The 12,295-nt window shown below is 37.0% G+C and overlaps 1 protein-coding gene across 1 annotated transcript in view; it reads left to right on the top strand.

Moving 5' to 3' along the window:
• Positions 1 to 6,671, top strand: part of KPNA1 (karyopherin subunit alpha 1) — an 81,832-nt gene extending 75,161 nt beyond the window's left edge. Inside the window, exons 13-14 of the mRNA XM_053565316.1 lie at positions 3,826 to 4,004; positions 4,335 to 6,671. Coding sequence (XP_053421291.1) covers positions 3,826 to 4,004; positions 4,335 to 4,522 — 367 coding nt within the window. The 3' untranslated portion in view covers positions 4,523 to 6,671. The remainder of the gene's footprint in view (positions 1 to 3,825; positions 4,005 to 4,334) is intronic.
• The last annotated feature ends 5,624 nt before the right edge of the window (positions 6,672 to 12,295 follow it).

The raw sequence follows: 12,295 nt of genomic DNA, 5'->3' as shown, positions 1-12,295 counted from the left end.
GGAAAATGGTTTCAAATGAGTGTTAAAGCATTAACCCCTTTCTCATGTGTCATCAGACAACCATAAGTACTTCTTTTTTTTTTTTTTTGTAGAGACAGAGTTTCACTTTATTGCCCTCGGTAGAGTGCCATGGCGTCACATAGCTCACAGCAACCTCCAACTCCTGGGCTTAGGCGATTCTCCTGCCTCAGCCTCCCGAGTAGCTGGGACTATAGGCACCCGCCACAACGCCCGGCTGTTTTTTTGTTGCAGTTTGGCCGGGGCTGGGTTTGAACCCGCTACCCTCGGTATATGGGGCCGGCACCCTGCTCACTGAGCCACAGCCGCTGCCAACCATAAGTACTCTTACATTGCTTCTTTATGGATTAAATGTAGGCATTCAACAAATGATAATTTTTTTTTTTTTTTTTTTTTTTTGTGGGGGCTGGGTTTGAATCCACCACCTCCGGCATATGGGGCCGGCATCCTACTCCTTTGAGCCACAGGCACCGCCCAACAAATGATAATTTTGAGTGCTCTGTTTGGAATTAAAAGGAAGAATAGTCCTAATAAATTGCAGAAGTAGATAAGTAGAGAAGAAAAGAAATACTTACCTGAAATATTAAACCTGCAAACTGATTAACATAGGCAATAGCAATTTCAATAAATGTCATAATGGACAGGTTATTCGAGAAAGACTTCAAGTGGTCTTCAGAAGCACATTTGTCTTTTATATTTTTTTAACCTCTAAGATTCTGGTTCCAGGGTACTGTGTTTTTAAGTATACTATCACCAGATTGCAATAATATCAAGTACTGTAGAATAGTTATTTGAGTAAACTATGTTCAGATTCACATTTATAATCATTAATTGTGTCTATACCAAATATCTTCTCTTAATTGAAATAATTAAACCTTAAACATACATATTTTAAAAACATTTCTAAAATATTGTGCCATCTTTCATTTGAAAGTATTCAGGAGTGTTTTTGCTGAGTTAGAGAAAAGGGGAATCACTACTGTTCCAGTTTTTAAAATTCAGTGTAGCTATTTATAATGAAGTTAAGTATCAATCTCCTAGCAGTTTCTTCTTACGTATATATGAAGAGTTATCTTGAAAGATCATCACAAAAATCCTAAAACTCCAACTTACAGGAAAAAAACTGATGTTATCATGGATAATAGGTACCTACTTGGCTCCTGCTCATTCTTGTTGAAGAGACAAGATTTGGATGCAAGAATCAGTTAGAATAATTTAGGAAATATCAACAGTTCTAGGCTGAATATAATTAATTGTTAATACATACTGTGTTTTTAAGAGGAATAAGAAATGTTGACTGGAGTTAAAGATGTGTGAAGGAGATAAAGTTACTATTAGATAGAGATTTGGCAATTTTGAGGAGAGAATAGCATGAGGAAAAGTGTGAGAGAATGCACAGTAAAGGTTTTTAGAGGAGATCAATCTTGCTATAGGTAATTCTTTCACAAGGATGAGGATTTAAGTGATCGGTGGACTTTCAATACTAGGATAAAAGCCTTAGTCTTGGGTGTTGGGAAAACTTTGAGTGTCTAACCTCAAGAGTGACATGCAAAATGTAGTGTTTTGAGAAGAACGAGAGCAAGTAAGAAGCCTTGCAGTAGTTCAGAGTATAATGATAGCCAGGGTTAAGATGTTAGTGGGTCTGGATATGGGAAAGAAGGATCTGTAGGATTTGTGGAAAGCTCTGGGAAACAAAGGAAAGGGAAGTCAAAGATGACTGGAAAATGGTGGTGCTGATGATAACAGGACGTGGAGGAGTAAATCCTGTTTAAAGGCAGTGATTTTAGATTACAGTGAATTTGTTACTTATCTGGAGAAACCTGACTTTACCATTCAGTCTTCTAAAACTCAGCTTTTCTCTGTCTTGGACCTAGATTTCCTCCTCATAAATTTCTGCTTCTTAAAGGAACTCCTAAATGTAAAGTTACTCATGTGATCAGGTTTGCAACACTGATGAAATTTTAGAAGATAACTCACTTTTCTAGATAATGTATTGTGCACTAAATATCCTTACTCAGAAAAAACCTTGGTGGTAGTTTTATAGTTTATTCTACCACAAAAGTCAGTTGACTTTGATGACCAGTATTCATTGTGTCTAGATATTTTAAATATGTCACCCCTAGGAACCATTCCCAGGTGTTAACCATAGAATTGTGCATACTTTTTGTGATGCTTCTCAGTCATCTTTTCAAGTCTTCAAACTTAAGCCTGAGAACATATAGTCCTTTTTTTCTCTAACTATAATAATGCCTTAATTCTCCAAAAATGAGAGGTTGCATCAGAAAATATCACCTTAGGCTCTGGCCATAGCTCAGTGGTTAGGGCACTGGTCACATACACCAAGGCAGGTGGGTTTGAACCCAGGCCTGCTAAACAACAATGACAGTTGCAACAAAAAAAATAGCTATGCGTTGTGGCGGGTGCCTATAGTCCCAGCTACTTGGGAAGCTGAGGCAAGAGAATTGCTTAAGCCCAAGAGTTCGAGGTTGCTGGGAGCTGTGATGCTACTGCACTCTACCAATGGCAACATAGTGAGATTCTGTCTCAAAAGAAAAAAACAAAAAATAGCCATTATCCTAGTTTTAACATAGTGAGACTCTGTCTCCAAAAAAAGAAAAGAAAATATCACCTTAAATTGCTTCTAATCTTGAAAATTACAGACTCTTGTGAGATGTGGTTGTTCACGCCTGTAATCTTAGCACCGTGGGATGCTGAGGCAGGTGGAGTGCCTTAGCTCACAGGTTTGAGACCAGCCTGAGCCAGAGTGAGACTTCTCTAAAAATAGCCAGGTGTTGTGATAGGCGCCTGTAGTCCTAGCTACTTGGGAGGCTGAGGCAAGAGAATTGCTTGAGCCCGAGAATTTGAGGTTGTTGTGAGCTGTGATGCCATGGCACTCAACCAAGGATAACAAAGTGAGACTCTGTCTCCAAGAAACAAATAGTTCACTCTTTGTACAGTTACAGTGTTGTATGTCCATCATTGCAGTATTGTACAGAATAGTGTTCTGCTGCCCTAAAATTACTCTCTGCTTCACCTACCATCACCACCTCTTTGTTGAACCCTTAGAATCCTTGGCAGTCATTATTTTTTTTATTCTTTGTCTAGTTCTGCCTTTTTCAGACTATCATATAGTTGGATTCATGTATTATGTCGCTTTTTCAGATGGAGTTCTTTCACTTAGAATAATGCATTTAAGGCTCTCCTCTGTGTCCACTCATGACTCGATAGCTCATTTCTTTTTTAGCACTGCAGAACATTCCATAATATAGATGTACCACAGTTTATCCATTCACCTCCTGAAGAAAATCTTGGTTACTTCTAGTTTTTGGCAATTACGAATAAAGCTGCTATAAACATTTTTGTTTAGGTTTTTGTGTGGGCGTAAGTTTTCATTTGGGTAGATGTCCAAATAATTGCTGGGTCATATGGAAAGATGTTTAGCTTTATCAAGAAACTAGCTTTTAGCACCAAGTGTGTCATGTTTCAGAGATGTCACTACCTATAGAAACAAGGATGAAATTAATCAGTCAAACCTATACCTTTTTGATGAGCTGCTTATATTCAAATTCAGAGAGTATTCCATTTTTTGGATTCTGTAATTGGATTCAAAAAGAATGGAGAAGGGTGCCAGAGATCAGGTTTGGGGATAATTTATTTATAGGCTTTTTATGATAAGGTATAGCTTGTATGGTTGGATGAGAGCCTTTTTTTTTATCTGCAGTAAGTTTGAGGATGACTCACTGATTTTATTAAAGTTCTACAAAGTTAAACATTTTGTTTGACAAAATTTTCTTCATGTTAATGTAGGTACCTAGTAGAACTGGGTTGTATCAAGCCACTCTGTGATCTCCTCACGGTCATGGACTCTAAGATTGTACAGGTTGCCCTGAATGGCTTGGAAAATATCCTGAGACTTGGAGAACAAGAAGCCAAAAGGAATGGCAGTGGCATTAATCCTTACTGTGCTTTGATTGAAGAAGCTTATGGTAAGACGCATTGACTAAGGAAGCATGTGGCCATATGGAAGCAATTAGGCCATAGAGTCCAATAAAAGCACTAATACTACTAGGCACTGGATGAAATGGTTATTATTAAGGAAATTGCTGTATCTGCACGCTGGATGTTGCTTGCATGTGAATTTAATAATATACTAATTTCAGGTGTAATCCCAGCAATCATTTTCAAAATACTTAGGAGATTCAAGTAGATAATCTTCCCTTACATCAATTAAAGACACATACGGCAAAATATAGTTTTATCAGAATTTCCAGCAAATATTAGAAATTCCAATAAAGATTTTCCTTTATTCATTTTAGGTCTGGATAAAATTGAGTTTTTACAGAGTCATGAAAACCAGGAGATCTACCAGAAGGCCTTTGACCTTATTGAGCACTACTTCGGGACTGAAGATGAGGACAGCAGCATTGCGCCCCAGGTTGACCTTAGCCAGCAGCAGTACATCTTCCAGCAGTGCGAGGCTCCTATGGAAGGTTTCCAGCTTTGAAGCAATACTCTGCTTTCACGTTCCTGTGTCAGACCAGGCTACCCCGGCGAGTTCTCTTGTGGAGCCCACAGTCCTCATGGAGCTAACTTCTCAAATGTTTTCCATAATACTGTTTGCGCTCATTTGCTTGCCTTGCGCACCTGCTCTCTTACACACATCTGGAAAACCTCTGGCTCTCTGTGGTGGAATACCCTTCTAATACAAGGGTAACCAGAACGGCCCACTCTGTTATGGAAAAATCCCTAGGCTTTGGAGATCTGCACTTATGTTAGAGTCATGGGAATATACACATATTAATGTGGCTCCCTTTTTTATGGGTGAAAAAGAGGACTCCTTGTTCCCTTTAATATGGGAAAAACTGACATTAAAAGATGAGATTAAACCTTTATCTTGAATTTCACACAACTACTTGCGACAAGAGAAATGTTTAGACCTGTTGTGTATACTTCAGAGTACTTTTCATGCGTTCTTCCACAGTGAACCCTTGGATTACCTGATGGCTTTTTCTAGCCAAGTTTGCATTAATACTTACTGAGATTGGATGGTTTCTTTTCCTCTATTGGCGCCATTCTTCAGATATTAAAGTTAAACCATCCACTCCCTCACCTTCAGCCTTCAGTGAATGTGCTTTCTAGTTGTCAGAAATGCTGAAGAATTAACACTTTGACTCTTAAATGTGATACTGGTTTGCAGATTCCCTTAGAGCAGAAAGGAAAGGGGCACATATTAATTTGTATGGCTTTTGCATCTTTTTGTTCTTATGTGTCTTCGGATTTGGAAGTGATCAGTCCTAATGCTGGCTGGTATAAAGATTTAGAATCTTCAGTAATCAAAAACCATATCCTATAATTCCATAAAAACTAAGAAAAACAAAAAAAACCACCCTCCAGTTTTCCTAAACTCAACTGGTTGACTAGAGGCTGTGTTTCTGCATTAAAATAAATGTTTCAGGCTTTGTGGTCCTGATCAAGGTCCTCATTAAATTTGAGTTCACCCTAGGTGCTTTTCCCTTCTGTGACTAGCACATAACACATACTTTTATAAGTTACTTAGGGATTTTTTTCTTAAGTCAGGTGCAGCTAGATTCTAATGTATTCATGCTGCACATAAGATTCCTTTTAATGTAGCATCCTTATTTAAAAAAAAAAGTCTTTGCAACATGACCTGCTTAACCCAAATAAGGACATTGAACTTTTCTAATAACCTCATTGTTTCCAAATCATTTTATTTCATCTCTTAGTACTGCGCACCCCTTACCCCCCTCCCCAATAAAAATAATATCCACCTTCTGGCTCATTTGATGATGACTGCAATCTGTACCTGCAAATGGCTCTTCCAGTACTGTGTTCAGTGATCTACATTTGTGCTTGGACTGGAATGAAAAAATATGCTTAATTGCCAAGAGAACTGCAAATGAGTTCAATATGATTTCTCGGTGCTAGTTGGCCATCATGACTCAATGTTGGGATATACTATCAGAAGATTTTTTTGTTGATGTGCTGTTCAAAATGAATTCTGAAGGAAAAGTTGCTCACTTCTATTTCAGAACATACCCTTTTAAATCTATTTAGACTTCTCCTCTTCTAGAATTCAGTATAACCCCAAAGTATAAAAATTATTTGAAAGTTGCCCCTGACAAGCTATTATATATACATCTCTGGTAAATCCTGCTGAATTTAAGGGATATTCAGAGCTTTCATACCTCATCATGATGTTACTTAAGCAGCCAACTTACGTGACCTGATTTAAACTTAAAAAATCCACTTCATTCAAACTAGAAAGAGTCAAAGACAAAGGACATATATCAGCCAAGAGTGTGACGCATTCTTCACATCTAGCCGGTAGTTGTGTCTGTGCTCTGGGATGGATACCGTCTGATGTCTTTTGTTATTGATGGAGCAGCCACTGCAAAACTAGTCAACTCCCATCTATAACTATTACTTTTTCTAGTGCTGCTTTGTGCTGAGAGAACATTTTAGTTTACTGCACTTGATCTGTAAAAGACTTTGATTCTTTGTAATTTTAGGGATAAATTAGGTGGTTAATTTAAAGAACTTTCAATGTTGCCTTTACATCACATTAAAATATAACTTTCAGAAGGGTAATAGAAGCACTGATTCATAGTAAAAATCTTGTTTTTTAGCTTTGACTTCTTTTTGTGGCTGAGTTTTTTTTTTATTGTAAATTACTGGTAATATGTCATTTCTATAGGATGTTTTAAATTATGTACCTGCTATTGGATGGTTTAAAAAATTCATTTTATAAACTAATTTGAATGGAAAAAATAAAAGCACACAAAATTGACTCCCCACGTTAGTAAGAGCAGTGTACATTGGGAATGTTTGCTGCTAGTTGCAGGTGTTTTCAATGAATGAATTAAAGTTCATTTAACTGATGTGATCTATTTTCTGTCTAAAACAGAGGAATTTATCTTCCTATCCTAGTAGCTCATAAATTACAAAATATGAACTAGATCTTCTGTTTTAATTAAGTACAGAAATTGAATTGACTAAAAGTTAAATCTCAGCATAACTCAGATGTATTGGAACTTGGTATGATAAAACAGCTTTTTTGGTAATAGAAATGACATTTTAAGGGGTAACTAAATCCTATTTTTAGTTCTCTGTGTGGTACAATCTGTTAATTTACTCAATTTATTGAATGCCCTGTCACTAAGGTGTTACTCATTACAAAAGCATGTTGATTTCAACACAGGAAAGAGTCTTTTGCAGTTTTATTTACTGATGGGAGGAAAAATAGCTTTTCTGTGTCCTTGTCTTTGTTTTTTTTTTTTTTTTCTTCCTCCAAACTTTCAAAGTGTATTCTTTGTTATGAGAACTTTGGTGGGGGAAAAAAAAGAATTAAGAGAATCTGGGATGTAAAAGCACCTGGTTTCTAAAGGACCAGAAGGTAGATATGGCTGGATTAAGAAATCAGGGAAGGTAAAGGTGACTGATGTTAAGAAAGGAGAGATTAAAGAGACTGACTTCTCTGTGAAACATGTTCATGTTCTTCATTAACTAATCAAGACCTTTTAAAACTCTTTACCTTTGTCAGTTATACTGCTTTTGAGAATCCTCTTGCCCTCGTATTTTTGTTTCTTCCATATGCCAGATGAAGTTGATTGGACTCTGGGTTATTTTCAGCATTACTGTCACAGAGAAAAACATTGGCAATTATCCCATATAAATATGAATTTCTGGTTGCTGCTGATTTTGCCTAAGAAAAAATATGTAAGTATATTTTTATAAATTAAACTGTCAACTACATCGTCTAATGTACATGGCCACCCACAGGCAACTTTGAATTTACTTCTCTAGTGCTAAATAAACATTCCAGCCATTTAAACACTACCACCACCCTTACTCCCCCCCTTCAATTATGAAGAGGTTTTCATTTTTTTCTTTCGTTTTTGGAAAATTTTTTGTATAAATAAATTCATTGTAACTTTTAGGGGTTAGGGCTTTTTATGTATATTGGAAATTGTGGTATATAAGGATAATGTTAAGTAAAGAAAAGAGATCCACTTTTGGAAAGGGGCATTGTTAGATTTCAACATTCATATACTATCTTCTACATTGCAAAATTTACTCACTTGCAGAGACAAATGTGCTTATATGTGGAAGTCTCAAATTTGAATTTTTGGCCATCTCCAATTAACAGGACCATTTCTTTCTATTGTGAGGCAAGCAAGTTAAATACATACCTGCCCAGGGGTGGTGCCTGTGGCTCAAAGGAGTAGGGTGCTGGCCCCATATGCTGGAGGCGGCGGGTTCAAACCCAGCCCCAGCCAAAAACTGCAGAAAATAATAATAATAATAATCTGCCCAATTGAGAAATATTTGCAGCTATGTTGTCTTAATCATAAAATACTAAAGTAATTTTTAGAGAAATGCTAAAGTAAATGAAGCCAGATATAACTGGTAGAGTAAGTTAGAGGTAATATAAAGAACATTCCAGCCAGATGTGGTGGGTCACACCTGTATTCCCAATACCAGGAATTTTACCACTCTAGGCAACGTAGTGAGACCCCATCTGTACAAAAATAAATTAGCTGGGTTTGGTGGTGTTCGCCTGTAGTCCTAGCTATTAAAGAGGCTGTGGTGGAAGGAATGCTAGCCCAGCAGTTCAAGGCTCCAGTGAGCTATGATTGTGCCACTGCACTCCAGCCAGCTTGGGTGGCAAGTGTTGAGACCCTGTCTTGAAAAAAAAAATTCCATAACATGCTTTATTGTCACAAAAGGACAGATTATAAAAATGGATACCAGGCATCAGAAAAGTGTGATAATGGCCACACATGGTGGCTCACGCCTGTAATCCTCTAATTGCTCTTTGAAGTAGATAATTATTACTGTATTACAGATGACAAGGTCAAGACTCAAAAAATTACTTTGCCACGAGGTCACAAATCCTTAGATACTGGCTGTCTGAGGGAGAGGAAGAACCTGCAAATTCTGTCTTGAAAAAAGCAGTGTTCAGGCAGTAATTCTGTTCAGATACTCCCAAAACGAAATTTCAGCAGCCACAGTTGGGTCAGCCCTTTTTGGATCATTCTTCCTGAATCTTCCTCATCAGCACCCTTAAAATGAGTAAGTTAGGCATAAGTTGCTTTTAGGTTACATAGGCTGGAGTGTAGGTCCTCTCAGTCCAAACACCTTTTTCCCTTTCTGTGGTGCTAAAATTCTGCATGACCAGGTAAGTACAACTGAGAGTTTAAAAAAAAAAATAGGCATGGGTGGGTGCCTGTGGCTCAAAGGGGTAGTAGGGCCCTGGCCCCATATGCTGGAGATGGTGGGTTCAAACCCAGCCCCAGCCAGAAACTGCACCCCCCAAAAAAAATAAATAAATAAAAATAATTAATAGACAAATAATAGATTTTGAGTTTCATATAATGGCTAAACTTAAGAAATGTATTTCCCTTTAAATGCAAAATAGGTAATGAATTAGAGAAGAAAAGGCTTTGGAATGAAGAAATTATTGCTTTAGAAAGCAGGGCCCTGGGTTGTGAATTTAAAAGTCTACTTTATAAAGAAGTACAGTTGAAAGGACCTTCAAAAATTAAGATCACCTTTCAATATATTGGTTGTTGAGTGTTCTCTTCTTACCTCAAGTTATGCTGACTTCTCTATGTACTTTTTCAAAGTGTTGACACTTTGATCTGGAATGGTTCTATTGAGTCTGTGAACTTGAATGTGGTCTGTCAGGCCATGATGAGTGCCTTGCACATAAGTAGACCTTCAATAAATAATAAATGAAGGAATAAGCATCTATTTCAGCGGTTTTCAACCTGTGGGTCATGACCCACAGGAACTGTATTAAAGGTTCGTGGCATTAGGAAGGTTGAGAACCACTGATCTATATATTAGTAAAGGGTACTTGATTAAGAATTGAATTCAAAGGAAACTTGAAACCAGGATTAACAACTCTTAAAGCAAGTGTCTCAATATCTAAGTGTTTTATATGCAGTTACCTTTAAAGAAATATAATTTGACCTGAAGTTTACAAAAACATTGTCATAGCAGAGGTCTGGTATTTGAAAACAAAACCCATGAGAAAAGCTGATGGGTGTATTCCACAGGTTAACTAATATATAATCAACCTCATGTGTTTATATGTGCCCAAAATAACTCATCAGTCTATTATGGCATATCAAGAAAAAAATTGTTATTTTATACAACTGATGTGGAAGCTGATAGTTACCTTAGGCTATTAAATGGTATGTACTTCGTGAGAACATTTTTTAGTCCATTCTTCATAAGTCACAGATGAGTAGAAACAGAAAGATGGTGTATTTCTTCATTCTGTGACTGCTTTTTCTTTTTTTCCAAAAAGATTCCACTGACCAGGTATTTTTTTCTAAGAACAAAAAACCTTTTACACTTGTAATCCTAGCACTCTGGGAGGCCGAGGTGGGTGGATTGCCTGAGCTCACAAGTTTGAGACTAGCCTGAGCCAGAGTAAGACCTGTCTCTAAAAGTAGCCAGGCGTTGTGGCAGCACCTGTAGTCCCAAGCTACTTGGGAGGCTGAGGCAAGAGAATCAATTGACTCCAAGAGTTTGAGGTTGCTATGAGCTATGATGCCACAGCACTCTATTGAGGGCCAAAAAATGAGTCTCTGTCTCAAAAAAAAAAAAAAAAAAGAAATTAAAGCAAAATATAGTCTTAGTTTCTGATAAATTATATTTTTTATGTATATTATATAATTGCTGGATTTACAGGTTTATTAAAGCTAGCTTGAATGATTATTGCCCCTGTTTCATTTGCACTTTGAAAAAGTCACTGTTTTCTTCAATTTTAAATCTCTATATGGTCCTATCTGTGATCGTGAATTGTCTTTGCAAAAAATAAAATTCTCTTTTAATTTCTTTATCCATATTCACTTAACCGGAGGAAGCCAGTGGAGACCAGTGGGGATCCATAATATGGATCACTGCTTTATGTATTATAAGGGGCCAGCATTATTAAGATAAAGTGATGGGCAAAAACTGTAGTGGTGGGGAGAGAACAGGAGAGTTTGAGAGAGAGAGAGAGACAGGCAGGCTGGAGTATAAACTGTATTGTAGAGAATGAGATTTTCCAAGAATAATTTATGAGGAGATTTTCTTGAGAAGTTAGCAGTGACTATTGTTTTCCTGGTGACAGTCCCATTTTATATTTGTAGATGAATTAATACCTCCTAATTATTTTGGTTCCCCTTTTTGCTTTTAAAAATGTCCCAGCTTGGATGATATTATACAGCACCCCTTGTTTAGCCCAGCTAGATTTTCTTACATCTGCTGCTAGTCTTAAAGCAACTGGGTATGTACATAATTTTATTAATGTTTGATTTTGAGTACTGTAGTAGTCAAAGGAGTTGCTACATAGGTCACTACAAAAGCTTTGAGACAGACTGAGTTATGGTCCATTATTTTATTTCCAAGAAACAGTTGACAGCATCCTTTCTGATTCACTTGGGCAAGTTTCAACTTTCTTGGCTTATTGGTATTGCTGGGAGGGTTTCATTTGTTTCTGTCCACATGGATTTTGTTTGGGATTTTTGTATATCTCAAAACTTTCATAATGACCCAAGTCTGAAGTTAGTCAAGAAACTGATTAATGTAGGAATCACACTCAGGGCATGGGTAAGTCCTACAACATACCAAGAACAATTGCCCTATTTGTGGCAACATTTCTGTTTAGAATATTTGCAAATTTTTCTGAGGGGCAAGGGAAATACACCTTTAAACTATAGACAAGAGACTTTTAAAGGTGTTTATGGGAAATTTAAAGAAACCTAGTTGATTTTTGCAGGGAGGAAAACTTCCCAAATTACCCAACTGGTGAAGATAAGGGCAGCAAAAGTATAATATGTTAAAAGGGAGATGGTGTAAGCAATTTTGCTGGGGAACCCGAAATGCAAATCTCCATTCAGCTATTTTGGATTTTACCTACCAGTATTCTCTGATTCAGTAACCCCTGATTATCCCTCACCCCTTCTCCCAAGAAAACAAATTATGAAATTCTTAATCCTCATTCTTAAGAACTACAATGTGAGGACTACATGTTAATATTAGAACATGGCTAATGAATAAGCAAGGTTTAACCTGTCTTGGATTTCTTTGCAGAAGTCCCTGATACAATTTGTAAACACAAAGTCCCAGAAACCAAGAAGTGGATTTTAATTACAGAAATTTCTTCAATTTTGGGGGAAATCTTAAGGAAAATCATTTCTAGATACTAATCAGTACATCCTTAATTGTGTACCTTCCTTTCTCTCACGCTTGTGATGTTCAT

The sequence above is a fragment of the Nycticebus coucang genome, chromosome 16 (genome assembly GCF_027406575.1).
Source record: "Nycticebus coucang isolate mNycCou1 chromosome 16, mNycCou1.pri, whole genome shotgun sequence".
Classification (NCBI taxonomy): Eukaryota; Metazoa; Chordata; class Mammalia; order Primates; family Lorisidae; genus Nycticebus; species Nycticebus coucang.
Note: the sequence above shows the minus strand (reverse complement) of the source record. Positions and strands in the feature narration are given on the sequence as shown.